Source organism: Symphalangus syndactylus, chromosome 11, assembly GCF_028878055.3.
Source record: "Symphalangus syndactylus isolate Jambi chromosome 11, NHGRI_mSymSyn1-v2.1_pri, whole genome shotgun sequence".
Taxonomy (NCBI): Eukaryota; Metazoa; Chordata; class Mammalia; order Primates; family Hylobatidae; genus Symphalangus; species Symphalangus syndactylus.
In genome coordinates, this window is record NC_072433.2 from 12,662,352 (window position 1) to 12,677,380 (window position 15,029).

The 15,029-nt window shown below is 40.0% G+C and overlaps 2 protein-coding genes across 19 annotated transcripts in view; one reads left to right on the plus strand and one right to left on the minus strand.

Moving 5' to 3' along the window:
* Positions 1-15,029, minus strand: part of XKR9 (XK related 9) — a 114,120-nt gene that overhangs the window by 59,316 nt on the left and 39,775 nt on the right. For 4 of the 16 annotated variants that reach the window (XM_055297996.2, XM_063612631.1, XM_063612634.1 and 1 more), the window contains exon 1: positions 160-344. The exons of 9 other annotated variants lie outside the window; for them this stretch is intronic. The gene's annotated coding sequence lies outside the window, so the exon portion shown is untranslated. Of the gene's footprint in view, positions 1-159; positions 360-15,029 lie in introns of those variants that run through there. 3 more of the 16 variants (XM_063612637.1, XM_063612639.1, XM_063612640.1) reach the window with 3 other exon arrangements.
* Positions 415-15,029, plus strand: part of LACTB2 (lactamase beta 2) — a 36,602-nt gene continuing 21,987 nt past the window's right edge. For 2 of the 3 annotated variants that reach the window (XM_063612641.1, XM_055298000.2), the window contains exons 1-3: positions 415-658; positions 7,803-7,966; positions 11,816-11,942. In XM_063612641.1, coding sequence (XP_063468711.1) covers positions 537-658; positions 7,803-7,966; positions 11,816-11,942 — 413 coding nt within the window. In that variant the 5' untranslated portion in view covers positions 415-536. The remainder of the gene's footprint in view (positions 659-7,802; positions 7,967-11,815; positions 11,943-15,029) is intronic. The other variant, XR_010114400.1, reaches the window with a different exon arrangement.

The following is a 15,029-nucleotide window of genomic DNA, read 5'->3' on the forward strand; positions in this document are numbered from 1 at the left end:
GAGCGAGACTCCGTCTCAAAAAAAAAAAAAAAAAAGAGATGAACAGGCTACTACTACTACACACACACACACACACACACACACACACACAGAGCCACTGCCTAAAAATCTGGCAATCCTTCCTGGGATTTATTACTGAATAACGAACGGTTACCAAACCTGTCTCCCCAATCACAAGACTCTTCCAGATTAAAATGTCTCTCGCCCACTTGGATCCACTCGCCTGTCTAGGACACAAACCCGTGAGCCACCAGCTCCCGTGACAGAGCCAGATTCCGGCTTCGCTTCACGCCACCTCACGCCTCGCGCCAGCCTTCCCACCACTGCCCGCGCGGCCCGCGCGGCGTCACGTGACCTCTGGCTCCGCCCCGGCTCGCCCGCGGTGTCACATGACACCTGGACCAGCCGCTGGCCAATCCCCTCCCTCCCGGCTAGCGCGGCGTCACGTGGACGCTATTCGCTGGCCCCGGCCTGTTGGCTTGTTCCGCGCTGGAGTATCCAGATAGGCGACAAGCCGGCGGGCGGCTGAGGCGGGAATGGCTGCTGTACTGCAGCGCGTCGAGCGGCTGTCCAATCGAGTCGTGCGTGTGTTGGGCTGTAACCCGGGTCCCATGACCCTCCAGGGCACCAACACCTACCTAGTGGGGACCGGCCCCAGGTAAACGTCCCTCTCCAACCTCCCCAACGTTCGCAGCCGGCCCCGGAGTCCGGGCTTTGACTGATCGCGGCTGCGCGGGCAGTGGAGAGCGCCGCGCCCTGTTCCTAACTGGGCAGCCCCGCGCCTAGCAGCCCCGCCGGGACTGCACGCAGACACTCGGATCTCGAAGCTAGCTAAAATACGACCACGCCGGGTGATAGCTCTCTAATTTAGGGAGAAATGAAAAAAAAAAAAAAAAAAACTTCTGTTTTGAAACCCGATTTACTGTGCTTGATGTTTGAATGCCAGGGTGTGCATGTTTAAACTGTTGAGAAAATTCGGATGTCGAGAGTCCAAGAAAACGTTTACTTTGTTCACTTGACTTTCACTGGTGTTTTGCCCAGAGTGTAACTTCCTTTCTCAAAAGCGATTAATTATGTTGAGGCGATTTCCTCAACTCAGCAGCAGAGGGCAGGATTCTCTTGGCTCCCAAATTGGTTCTCTGTAGCCTGTGGGATCGTAAGAGGAGCTGACGTAACTAATTTGGGGAAGTTTTTTGTTACAATTGTGTGTGACCTTGTTTGAGTTTAATTTGCAGACACAGTAACACACCTGTATTTCTAAGAAGATATTTTTGCTCTTGTTTAGCTGCATTCTGTTTTAGTGGAATTATGCAGGAATGGGAGATTTGGTTTACTGCATAGTAAGTCTTAGGCATTTAGCAACTTTTGTAGTCTTTACTGGATGAACCCAGATAATGTAGTTTCTCTTGAGCATAGAATTTAATTGTGCAGTCAAGACATAAATAATTTTAAAAATATAATTGATTACTAAAAACTATTTAGTAAGTACAGTTAATTGAGTTTTCCTTGGAAGTGTCTACTGTTTGGCATTTTTCCAATAAATAAGAATTTTAGAAGCAGCAGACCTGCAAAATGGGCAGGTAAAAGATTAAGTTCAGAGTAAACAAGGCAGGGTCAGGTAGTTAACCAAAGGTTTAGGCTGCCATCAGAATCTAGGAGGATAGAGAATTAAGCAGGAAAAATGCCAGATCTCTAGGGTACAGTCTGTCTTAGCTGGAAGTCCCTCAACCAAGTAAATCCATAGGCGGTCTCTCTTCAGTGTGTCATCTTAAACTAGTCAATACCTCGGACAAAAGATGCATATTATCAGAATTACCCTGGAAAATCTCTTAGAAGAACACCATGTTGGAGATCAGTGTATTGTCTCAGTAAGTTCAGCACAACCTGACTTTTTTCCATTGTTGAAACAGATGGCTGATTCTGTTTGAAAACCAGATGAAGAAATTGGCTTGTGTTTAGGGGCTATGTTGTATGAAAAATACATACTGTATCTTTAAACACTAGAATCACGCTCAACATAGCAAAGTACTAGTGCTAAGAGAGACTTAAAGACTAACTGAGGGAAAAGCAGATTTATAGTCTCCCATCTTAAATTACTTAACACTGTTGCTCACGTAAATTAATGGAGTGGAATGGCCAGTGGAATTACTTGCACTATGTAAATTATTTCTCCATATAGTTGAACTAGAGAGTCCGTATAGTTGAGCTAGAAATAAGTGTAGATGATGCTACTGTATAAAGTAAAAGGTGTAAAGTAAAAGGTGGCTAGAAATTATTATTAATTTGGCCCCTTGTCAGATGTTCTGAGATTGGTATCCACCTGTTCTGCTTCACGAAACAGTTCTAAGATCACAAGCGGCTTTTGTGTCACTAACCCCAATGGTATTTTTCTGTTCTCGTCTTCCTTGAACTTCAGTGCTTTGACACCATTGACCACTCTCTCCTTAATTTGCCAACACCGTGTCCTTCAGGTTTCCTGTTACCTCTCGAGCTGCTCTTTCTCTTTCACCTTGATAGAGTCACCTTCCTTACCAAATCTTTAATTATTTTAGTTATTCAGTATAGAACCATCTCTCATGTTCTTCTACTGTATTCTCTACCTAGGTGATCTCATCTACTTATTTGGCTTTGCCTTTATTATCTGTTTATTATTAACTACCAAATATATAGCTCAAGTTCAAATTCCAAACTTGATCTTCAGACTCAAGTAGCCAACTTTTAAATTATTTGCATGACTCACTGCCGCCTGGAATTCAGTGTTTTCCATACTGAACTCATAACCTTTCCCAGAAAACTGCCAGGTCCTCCTCCAGTTGTTCATACCTTGGTAAACAGAACCATCAAAGGAAATGCCTAAATACCCTTCCTGACATTTATTTGCTTGCTACTGCATATCCAAGCCATTATGAAGATCTATTCATGTCCCCTGCTATCACTCAGTCCAAGCCAGCACAACTCTTGCTTAGGCTACTGTAATAGCCTCCTAATTGGCTTCTGTACAACTACTTCTGTCTCTCTTCAGTCCAATCTTCCCTATGTAGCCTGAGTGGTATTTTAGGAATTAAAACTGGAAGGCCTTGTGTATTCTGGCCTCCATCAGTCTTATCAGGCTCCTCTCAAACCTCTCCCATTCCAGCCATGCATGCCTTATAGTGTCTCAGATGAGGTTTGTGATTCTCTGTCTCAGGGCCTTCACGCATGCTTTCCTCTTTCTTCCACTCATTCTTCCCTTTACCCAGCTAATCTCATTCATCCTTTAGAGCACAATTTAAATACCATTTCCTCATGGAAGTCTTCCCTGACCCATCAGACTGTATTAGGGGCACTCCATACTTTTCATGGTCCTTATCTCAATGATAATGAAATGATTTTTCTATGCAAGAAGCTTAGTGTCTTTCTACACCTTCATACCCCACTATAACATCAGTTCAGTGAAAGCGTATTCATGGCTATATCCCCAGCACCTAGCACAGAGCCTTGTACACAGTACAGGCAGAACAGTAAATACTGGCTGAATGAATGAGCATTCTGTACATTTTCTCTTAATTTTCACTATTATGACTCCAGAACTGCTGGATAACTACAGTTTTAGCTGGTCTTCCTTCCTCATCTGATTAGCCCATGGATGCCAAATGAATTTCACTAAAACACTACTAGACCTAACTGTGATGCTTAATACATAGGTACTTAATAAGCATTTGAATCAACAAATGACAGCCATTTGGCTGTGTTTTTACTTTCCTCCTCTGCTCAAGAACCTCTAAAAACTGCAATTTTAACCTTTCCTATCAAAATTGTACATACTTTGTGGGCGGACAGTGTGGCTGATAATAGAAAAAGGTAGTCAAGTGGAATAGAATTAAAACTCTGGACTCTGGTTACCTTGATTAGAATCCTGGTGCCATTTACTAGCCACATGACTTTGGACAAGACAGTTCTAAGCTTCAGATTCCTGATACAACCCAATGAAGGTTGTATAGTACCTACCTCATTGGATTTTATGAGGACTCAGTGAAAGTTAAGTGAAAAAACATATGAAAAGCACTTAAGTTCTAGCACATGGAAAACATACCATGTTAGCCATTATTTTTATCACTTCTGCTTTCCTCATAACATCTAGACAACACTGTGCTCATAGTAGGTGTTCAGAAAATATCTAATGATTTTGTAAGAGTGACAGCAAATAGAGACCAGTTAATAGCTATCTTAATATTGACATGAAATACCTATAACAAGGAATTTGATTCTACTAATTTCCATCAGTTGAAAATTTTTTTCTCCATTCATGTAGCAAATAGTTATTGTGTGCCTACTATGTGCCAGGCACTTTGCTCTAGTGAGTAAATCGTTCATAGACCTATACAGATTCATCTATACTCTTCTCTTGAGCCCTTCATTAGCATAATTTGCATTTGCAAAATGACCTCCTGAGATGGGGATATTATTGTCTGTGGCCAAGAAGAACAAAGTCAACTAGCCCATGTAGAGATGATACTATCCAATCATCTATTGTAACTATTTACAGACATCATGGATAGAGTAACTGTTTGCTAAGGGAGAAACTGATAACAGTTTTTTCAAGTAGAGATGATACTATCCAATTATCTATTATAACTATTTACAGACATCATGGATAGAGTAACTGTTTGCTAAGGGAGAAACTGATAACAGTTTTTTCAAATGTATAGCTGAAGTTTTATTTTTGCCACATAATGATTCTAAGCACTTAACCTAAGGAATCCCCTTCTGCTAGAGAGGCAGTGTTTTGAATGGAGAAGTCACTGGACCTTGTATCTGAACATCTAGTGCTTCCCAGCGCTGCCTCTTGCTGGTTATATGACCTGGAGCAAATCACTTAGCCTTTCTGAAGATTAGTTTTCTATAAAATAAATAATTAATAAAGTAATAATACCTCCCTAGAGTTGATATGAGGATCAAAAGAAATAGTAAATATGAAAGCTCCAAATGGTTTAAATTGCTATGTCAATGTCATATGTTATCAATGTGACTTTTTTTTTCCCTCAAAGCTTGGTGCAAACTCATGTTTTAGATTTTATAGTATCTAGACACCCCTCCATTGTTCTGAATAGATTATATTAATTCCAGAACTTTTTTCTGTTTTCTTTCTTTTGAGAGCCCTTCTTTTATCAATTCCAATTTTGTTAAACCAAGACAGGACCATTAAGAGACCTAAATCTGGAGCCCCAGAAACATGTTCTCCAGTACCACAGTCGTATGGTCACTCACACTTTCACCTGCAGACAACCAGCACAGGCATTCTAAAAGATCTGTTTTCTTTGCTACTAGATTTTATCAAATTCATGTATCAACCCTGTTAATTTTGTCATGACTTTTGATCAGTGTGATGTGATCTGGTCTTTAAATTACAGAAATTTATATTCATTTTTAGATTCAGAGATAGTTCAAAACAGAGTTTCTTGGGAGGACGGGAAGGCAAGGATTAAGAAATAATTTTAAAAGTGGTGGGGCCTTGATGGATTGAAAAAATTTGAGCCTTACCTGAAGCATGGAAAGATTCTTTTTGTGAGGACCAGAAGACCCACAAAAATAGTCCCAGTGACTCTACTTTAGGGGCAGTGAGAATTTGTGGTAAATAACCCCAAATGCATGGAGGCAGCCAAAATCTAGGATGGGTGGGCTAGAGAGTATTATTGGAGGTATCATAGTATTACAGTTTTGTGTATTTTTAATTTAGCATAACTAAATATGCACAATGCCAAGTACAGTACAATGTATTATAGATATAGAAATAAATCCATAAATTCCTTGAACCAAACAGACAAGCTTTCTGCCCTGAAGGGACTCAAACTTGTAGGGTGGTGTTGGGTGTGGAAATAGGCAATAAACAAATAAATATGTAAATATATTACATGGTAATAATTGCTATGGAAAAAAAGCAAGGTAAGATGGCTAGGAATAGCATCAGAATTCACTCTGATCTGAGTCAAAACTCATCTCAAATTTGCTCCCTCCAGGGTTTACCTTCTTGATTAATGGCACACCAATCCTCCCACCTAGAAACCTCAGAATCGACTGTTTCCCTCCTTCCACATCTCATTGTTTAACAAATATCCTGTTGGTTGGTTGATTGTACCTTCTAAATGTTCTTTAAGCCATCTCTTCCTTACATTTCCACTACCAACAGAACCCTATAATAAATGCCCCCTTGGTCCGGTGTAACCATCTGGTCTCCTGACTCTGGACAGGACAGTTCAACACTGTGTTTCTGAAGGACATCTACTGTGCTACAGAACATAGGGTGCAGACAGAAGCCAATGGGCTATGAGGCCATTGCCCTCCTTCCTGATGAGAGGCCAGTTTGTTTTTGTTGGTTCTGGGTCTCAGGGAGTAGGATTAGGGAAACAAACCAACCAATAAAAAATAACCATCCAGTTACTCACTGTTTAATTTTAATGCTTTGCAAAATGCTTTCTATGGTATGTTACTTTTATTGTTTTCCAGTCATATGCAGTTCCCCTTCTCACCAACAGTTGAATGTAAGCAGGGTGGTTTTGTCCTGCTTACTGCAAGAAACAAAGTTGTAGCACGTATTAGGTAATCCATAAACAGTTATTGATCAATTAATGAATAACTCAGACTTTTCATCAAGGCTAATCTGTCAGCCAGCCTGAATTAGTGAGGTGTTACTGTGAAACAGCATGAGTGAAGAAGTTTGTGAATTGGATCTTGAGCTGGGCATGATGGCTCAACGCCTGTAATCCCAGCACTTTGAGAGGCTGAGGTGGGAGGATCGCTTGACCCGAGGAGTTAAGAGACCAGCCTGGGCAATATGACGAAACACCATCTCTACAAAAAATACAAAAATGAGCCGGGCGTGGTGGCACGTACCTGTAGTCCCAGCCACTCAGGAAGTGGATGTGGGAGAATCGCTTGTGCCCAGGAGGTCAAGGCTGTAATGAGCGGAGATCGCAGCACTGCACTCCAGCCTGAGTGACAGAGCAAGACCCTGTCTCAAAAAAAAAAAAAAAAACTGGATCTTGAGGAACATGTCACCCCGATGTCTTTAGTAGAGCAAAACTTCATAGAGAAAGGCCACCTCATAAAATCATGAGGAAGGGCAAACAAAATATAAGGAAGATTCAGAAGCACAAGCAACAAATACAGCTAATGGGGTTGTCTAAGTAAAGAAAGAAAATAGCTCAGACGTTTTTCCCGTGCTTCACTAAAGCCTTCATTTTCATGTGTCAGGGTGCTAATGTAAAACTTCAGTGATAAGTTCTATATCTAGTGCCAAAGACTAGTTTCTTTAGGGGTGCCATTGCATCAAAATCTTTCGTATCTATAAAACTTTTGAAATATACTGAGATATGAGATCTCAAAGGCAGATAGATAAGAGCACATATTCTGGCATCAGAATACCTGGGTTTGAAAGCTATTTCTGCCATTTATCTGTAGAGTAACCTGGGCAAGTTACTTCTAAATATAACAATAAAATATCTACCTTAAACAGTTGTTACGAGGAATGTAATTGTTAAAATATGTAAGGTCCTTGGAATGGTACCATGTTTAATTGCTATGTAAATGTTCAAGATGACCGCTATTATTCCTTGTTCAAACTTATATTTAGCTCTAATTTTTTTCAGAAAACTTTCTTAGGGTGAGATTACTGTAGTTAAGCTGAAGTGACGTAGCTGGTTTTTGAGCATGTTAAAAGTAAAATAATTTTTGCAGTTTCTTTAATGTAAATTATCTGTGTGCAAAATAATGCTAATGTCAACTCAGCATTCCAATTGTGTGATTATCTTCCATTTAATTTTCAGGAGAATCCTCATTGACACTGGAGAACCAGCAATTCCAGAATATATCAGCTGTTTAAAGCAGGCTCTAACTGAATTTAACACAGCAATCCAGGAAATTGTAGTGACTCACTGGCACCAAGATCATTCTGGAGGCATAGGAGATATTTGTAAAAGCATCAGTAATGGTAAACAGAAAACATTCATTAAGCTCATTGAGGAAAGCCGTGTTTGGAGAATAATTTATTTCAATTACAGAGCTAAGTAGTCTATAAACCATTTACTAAATACCTCAGTTTTAAGTGGTACTTTTAGAAATGGATGAGACTGTTGAATACTGTGCCTAGTTTTAACAAAGGAGGAATGGAAACCCTGATTTCTGTTTCAATTCCTCAATTTTACTTCAGTGTGTGAGTTACTATTCAGACTTAATCATAACTAACGACTGTTGAGCATTTCTCTGTGCCAGGCACTGCACTAAACCATGTATGTGGATACTGTGAGGTAGGTGCTCTTATTGTTCACATCCTAACAGATTATCTCAGGCCTTCTGTAACTTTAAGGCAGTTACTAAGATATGCTGAAATTCAGGCAAGATATCATTGTATTGATAATTCATTGTCCCTGAAACCTATACAGTACTGACATTTTCTATCTCTTTATTTCCTCATCCCACTATCATATACCTAGATTCATTCATTCATTCATTAAACAAATATTCCCGTTACTGTTATATGTCAGACAGTGTTCTTGGCACAAGGGGTATAGCAGTGAACAAAACAGACTGTTCTCATGGAGCTTTCATTCCAGTAGGTAAATAAATAATAGATCAGGCTGGGTGCAGTGGCTCATGCCTGTAATCCCAGCACTTCGGGAGGTTAAGGTGGGTTGACTGCTTGAGCTCAGGAGTTCAAGACCAGCTTGGGCAACATAGCAAGACCCTGTCTCTACAAAAAAAGTACAAAAATTTCCCGGGTATGGTGGCGTGCACCTGCAGTCCCAGCTACTCGGGAGGCTAAGGTGGGCAGATTGCTTGAGCCAGGGAAGCTGAGGCTGCAGTAAGCCAATATTGTGCCACTGCACTCCAGCGTGGGCACCAGAGTGAAAAAAAAAAGAGAAAAAAATAGATCAGATAATCATGGGTGCTATGCAGGAAAATAAAGGTACAAGAAGAGAAAGAGAAGAGAGAGTAAAGTGGAGAAGGGCAAGGGCTGTTATATCCAGAGTGGACAGAGAGAAGGAGCAAGCTCCTGGCAGGAGGGCCTGCAGGCAAACAGCATTGCAAGAGCAAGGATGCTGGAATGAGAGTGTGGTTGGCACATCCAGGGCACAGTAAGGAGGTCAAGAACATTCATGCTCATTGACATTGTGCTAGTATTTTTAAACATTTGTAAAGATCTGCTTTTTTAGGCCTTGTGACTACAATTGGGACATCTCAGCTACCACACCCAATATCACCAGGCTGCCAGTTATAAAAAACTGGCAACTAAGCTTCCTTACCCTCTTAGCTCCTTTCTTCCAATCTAAGGGGACTGTGTACCACGGGAACTTATGATCTCTCAGTCTGACTTTTCCTTCTCTTGTCTTACCTCTTTTAATTTTGTCTTACCTCTTCTTTTAATCTACCTATTAAATCTTGTGAATTAAAAAACTATTTTATGCCAGAGATGGTGGTGTGTGCTTATAATCCCAACCACTCAGAAGACTGAGGCAGGACGATAGTTTGAGCCCAGCGGTTCAAGACCAGCCTGAGCTACAAAGTGAAACCCTGTTTGCGGGAAAAAAAAAGAAAAAAAAAAAAACACTACTCTGTGGTTTCTTAATTAGCTTTGTCACCTCAGCCAACTCTTCAGATTTTTCAGTTTGAAAAATTAAAATGTTTATGGCCCACTTTTTTCCTTCATAAATCAATTTTATTGAGCTTTAATTTACATACATAAAATGTGCCCATTTTAAGTGAACAGTTTAGTGAGTTTTAACAAACATCAGTACCTATGTGACCATTCCAGTCAAGATACAGAACACTTCCTCAATTCCAAAAAGAGGTCCCCTCATGCTGCTTTCCAGTGATTTCCCCCATCCCCAGTCTCCAACAACCACTCAAATAGGATATGTGTTTTCATTTATATTTGCACATAATTTTGAAAACAGATACAAAGTTATAGTATGACATTTATTTTGTAATTTTGATATAATTGTGATTTTTTTAATTGTCTACTAAAGGTCTCATAAGCAGAAATGTAACGCCTCCATTTCTTTACTGAAAGATAAAATTATACACTTATAAACAAAACAAACAAAAAAACCTCAATATCTCAATCTTGTTATATAATGTCAATTCCCAGAAAAGCATATCATTGTTTTTCTTCGGCCTCTAAGATACAAAATAATAGAGTTTGGGGTTGGAAGGGGAGGTGGTATTTGTTGTTTCTTTTTATTTCGATGTTTCTGTCTCCTTTATCCTCAAACTAGCAAATTTCTATGCCTTGTCCATTTTTCTTTGAAATATCTCTTTCTCCCTTCATATTTCCAGTCCTACAATCTTAACCCTAATATTCATTACCTTCCAGCTGGGAAATTGCAGTCATTCCTCTCCTGGGCTCTCTGATCTTTTGGTCTCCCTACCCACAGCCACCATATTGATCATCAGTTAACACTATTTCATTATCTTACTAAAGAGTGTGCAGTGATTACACATGGTAAAGTTTAAATTCTTCTATTTTGTAAAAGGCAGTTTGAGACCCTTTCTGATCTGAGCTCATCTTACCTATCCAACTTTATCTCCACTCTTCTCAGCCAGTATTTTGCAGTAGAAAGTTGGTAGCATTATGTCGTCACACATGTCATCCTCATTCTCATTTTAATGCTTTTTTTTTTTTTTTGAGACAGAGTCTTGCACTGTCGCTCAGCCTAGAATGCAATGGCGCGATCTTGGCTCACTGCAACCTCTGCCTCCCGGGCTCATTCGATTCTCCTGCCTCTGCCTCAGCCCCCCTAGTATCTGGGATGATAGGCGCACACCACCACACCTGGCTAATTTTTTTGTATGTTTAGTAGAGATGGGGTTTCACTATGTCGGCCAGACTGGTCTCAAACTCCTGACCTCGTGATCCACCCGCCTTGGCCTCCCAAAGTGCTGGGATTACAGGCGTGAGCCACCGCGCCTGGACTTAATGCCTTTTCTAATGCTGTTCCCCTAACCTACAAGTCCTTCTCTGTACCTTTACCCATCCTGCTCATTCTGTAAGTCACACCTCAAGTTCTATCATATTTATAAGTCCTTTCCTAACTCTCCTTTCTCTGAACTCCTGCTGCCTTTATTAGCCGAATTGTCCATTTAATATTTATTAAATGGTACCAAGTATAGTTCTTTGTTACATGTTTGTAAGTTTTAGTTTCCCAATCAGGACAGCTTTTAAGAACTTTGATATCACAGTGGTTGTATTCAGTATACCTAGTATACTGGTTAGTTAATTGGCACTCAATTGTTAATTGGTTAATTAATTTATTTTCTTTGTGTCAGTGAGGGGTGGTATAGATTAAGCTTATTTTAAAGGTTTAATATCTTAGCCACTGGTTTGGGGCTTCATTTCAGTACTCATAGCAAGGACCTCATGCTTTCGTTATTAATTAATGTTCATCCTTTTGTTATTAATTACTGTCATGACCCCTTTGCTACATGTTAGGCACCTGGATAGAGAAAAGTTTCCAGGTTCTGTATTACTGCCTCTTCAACACTTGTCAGGATGCCAAAGCTAGCTACTTTTACATTTTTTGTATAAACTAGGAGTGACTCGAAAAATAGAGGCTTTCATGTAGACCTAGAGGGGCATGAAAGAATGAAGAGCTGTTTGGTTGAAAGATATGAAATAGTTACATCCCAGAGATAACCTGCTGTAATTCATCCCATTTTCTGTTGTCTCTTAATGTTAATATTTTATGCAGTCATTCACAAGTGTTAGCTCTATGAAAGTTGACCTCTTAAAAGGCTTAATTATAAAGTCTGAATTAATATATTTTGTATGTTTTATGACTAGACACTACCTATTGCATTAAAAAACTCCCACGGAATCCTCAGAGAGAAGAAATTATAGGAAATGGAGAGCAACAATATGTTTATCTGAAAGATGGAGATATGATTAAGACTGAGGGAGCAACTCTAAGGTAAGTAAATATCCCTTAGCCAGGGAAGGTGAAGAGTCTGTGTATGTGTGTTATAAAAAAGGATGGAAGGATCCCAGCACTTTGGGAGGCTGAGATGGGAAGATCATTTCAGCCCAGGAGTTCAAGACCAGCCTGGGCAACATAGTGAGACCTTGTCTCTACCCAAAAAAAATTTAATTAGCTGAGCATGGTGGCACATGCCTATAATCCTCGCTATTCAGGAGGCCGAGATGAGATGATTGCTTGAACCTGGGAGGCGGAGGCTGCAGTGAGTCAAGATTGTACCACTGCACTCTAGCCTGTGCAACTGAGTGAAACCCTGTCTCAAAAAAAAATAAAGAAAGAAAGAAGATCTATGCATATGTGCTGGTATGTGTAAAGAGTACATCTGGAAGGATACAGAAGAAATCCAATAACATTGCTTACTCTGGGAGGAGAAAATGAGTTGCTTGAGAAATGAGGAAAGAAAGACTTCACTCTTTATTAAATTGTTTATTTGAATCATATAATTACCATTGTTTTAAAAAATAAAATTTACACTTTAAAAAATAAGCGTTGTCTCCTAAGGAGGCTTAGGATCTACCTATCAATTCAATTCAGGGCTTTCCCATATGTTCACTTCCAAAAGATGACCCATACCTAAATTAAATAAGTTTTAGGCCTGACCAATCATACCTCATGACATATCTGAGCGTTTCAAAATGATATTTCAAACTCAGTTATTTTAAAACTGAACTCCTCTCTCCCCCACAATCTGCACCTGTTTTCTGATCTCAGAACATCCACTTTTCTCAGTATGTAAGACTTTACTCATTCTTCTCAGACAGAGGCTTCAGGATTACCTTGCACTGCTCTTCACCTTTACCATCCCCCTCCCCTGGACCACCACACTAATCAGGTTAGTTTTTACATCAAAAATATTTGTCAGCTGACACAAACAAATGGAAACACATCCCAAGCTCATGTTTGGGTAGGATCAGTATTGTGAAAATGACCATACTTCCAAAAGCAATCTACAAATTCAACACAATCCCCATCAAAATACCACCATCATTCTTCACAGAATTAGAAAAAACAATTCTAAAATTCACATGGAACCAAAAAAGAGCCCGCATAGCCAAAGCAAGACTAAGCAAAAAGAACAAATCTGGAGGCATCACACTACCTGATTTCAAACTATACTGTAAGGCCATAGTCACCAAAACAGCATGGTACCAATATAAAATAGTCACATACACCAATGGAACAGAATAGAGAACCCAGAAATAAACCTAAATACTTACAGCCAACTGATCTTTGACAAAGCAAACAAAACCATGAAGTTGGGAAAGGACACCCTTTTCAATAAATGGCTGGGGGATAACTGGCTAGCCACATATAGAAAATGAAACTGGATCCTCATCTCTCACCTTATACAAAAATCAACTCAAGATGGATTAAGGACTTAAATCTAAGACCTGAAACTATAAAAATTACAGAAGATAACATTGGAAAAACCCATCTAGACGTTGGCTTAGGCAAGATTTCATCACCAAGAACCCGAAAGCAAATGTATTAAAAACAAAGATAAACAGTTGGGACTTAATTAAACCAAAGAGCTTTTGCATGGCAAAAGGAACAAACAGCAGAGTAAACAGACAACCCACCTTCATAATCTGTACATCTGACAAAGGACTAATATCCAGAATCTACAATGAACACAAATCAGTAAGAAAAAAACAAGCCCATCAAAAAGTAGGCTAAGGACATGAATAGACAGTTCTCAAAAGAAGATATACAAATGGCCAACAAACATGAAAAAATACTCAACATCACTAATGATCAGGGAAATACAAATCAAAACCACAATGCAATACCACCTTACTCCTGCAAGAATGGCCATAATCAAAAAATCAAAAAACAGTAAATGTTGGTGTGGATGTGGTGAACAGGGAACACTTTCTACACTGCTGGTGGGAATGTAAATTAGTACAACCACTATGGAAAACAGTGTGGAGATTCCTTAAAGAACTAAAAGTAGAACTACCATTTGATCCAGCAATCCCGCTACTGGGTATCTACCCAGAGGAAAAGTCATACAAAAAAGATACTTGCATACACATGTTCATAGCAGCACAGTTTGCAATTGTAAAATCATGGAACCAGCTCAAATGCCCATCCATCAACAAGTGGATAAAGAAACTGTGGTATATATATATGATGGAATACTACTCAGCCATAAAGAGGAATGAATTATGGGCCAGACATGGTGGCTCACACCTGTAATCCCAGCACTTTGGGAGGCCAAGGCAGGTGGATCACCTGAGGTCAGGAGTTTGAGACCAGCCTGGCCAACATGATGAAACCCTGTCTCTACTAAAAAAAATACAAAAATTAGCCGGGCATGGTGGTGCATGCCTGTAATCCCAGCTACTTGGGAGGCTGAGGTAGGAGAATTGCTTGAATCCAGGAGGCAGGGGTCGCAATGAGCCTAAATTGTGCCACTGCACTCCAGCCTGGGCAACAAGAGTGAAACTCCCTCTCAAAAAAAAAAAAAAAAAAAAAATGGAATTAATTAACAGCATTTGTAGTGACCTGGATGAGATTGGAGACTATTATTCTAAGTGAAGTAACTCAGGAATGGAAAACCAAACATTGTTTGTTCTCACTGATATGTGGAAGCTAAGCTATGAGGACGCAAAGGCATAAGAACAATACAATGGAGTTTGGGGACTTGGGGGGAAGGGCGGGAGGGAGGTGAGGGATAAAAGACTACAAATAGGGTACAGTGTATATTGCTTGGGTGATGAGTGCACCAAAATCTCACAGATCACCACTAAAGGACTTATGTAACCAGATACCACCTGTACCCCAATAACTTATAGAAAAAATATATTTGTCAGCTGAGCACAGTGGCACACACCTGTAGTCTCAGCCCCACAGGAGGCTGAGGCAGGAGGATCACTTAAGTCCAGGAGTTCTTGGCTGTAGTGTACTATGCCAATCACATGTCCATGTTAAGTTCAGCGTCAATATGGTGACCTCTCAGACCTGAGGAGCTGGGGACCACCAGGTTGCCTAAGGAGAGGTGAACTGGCCCAGATCAGA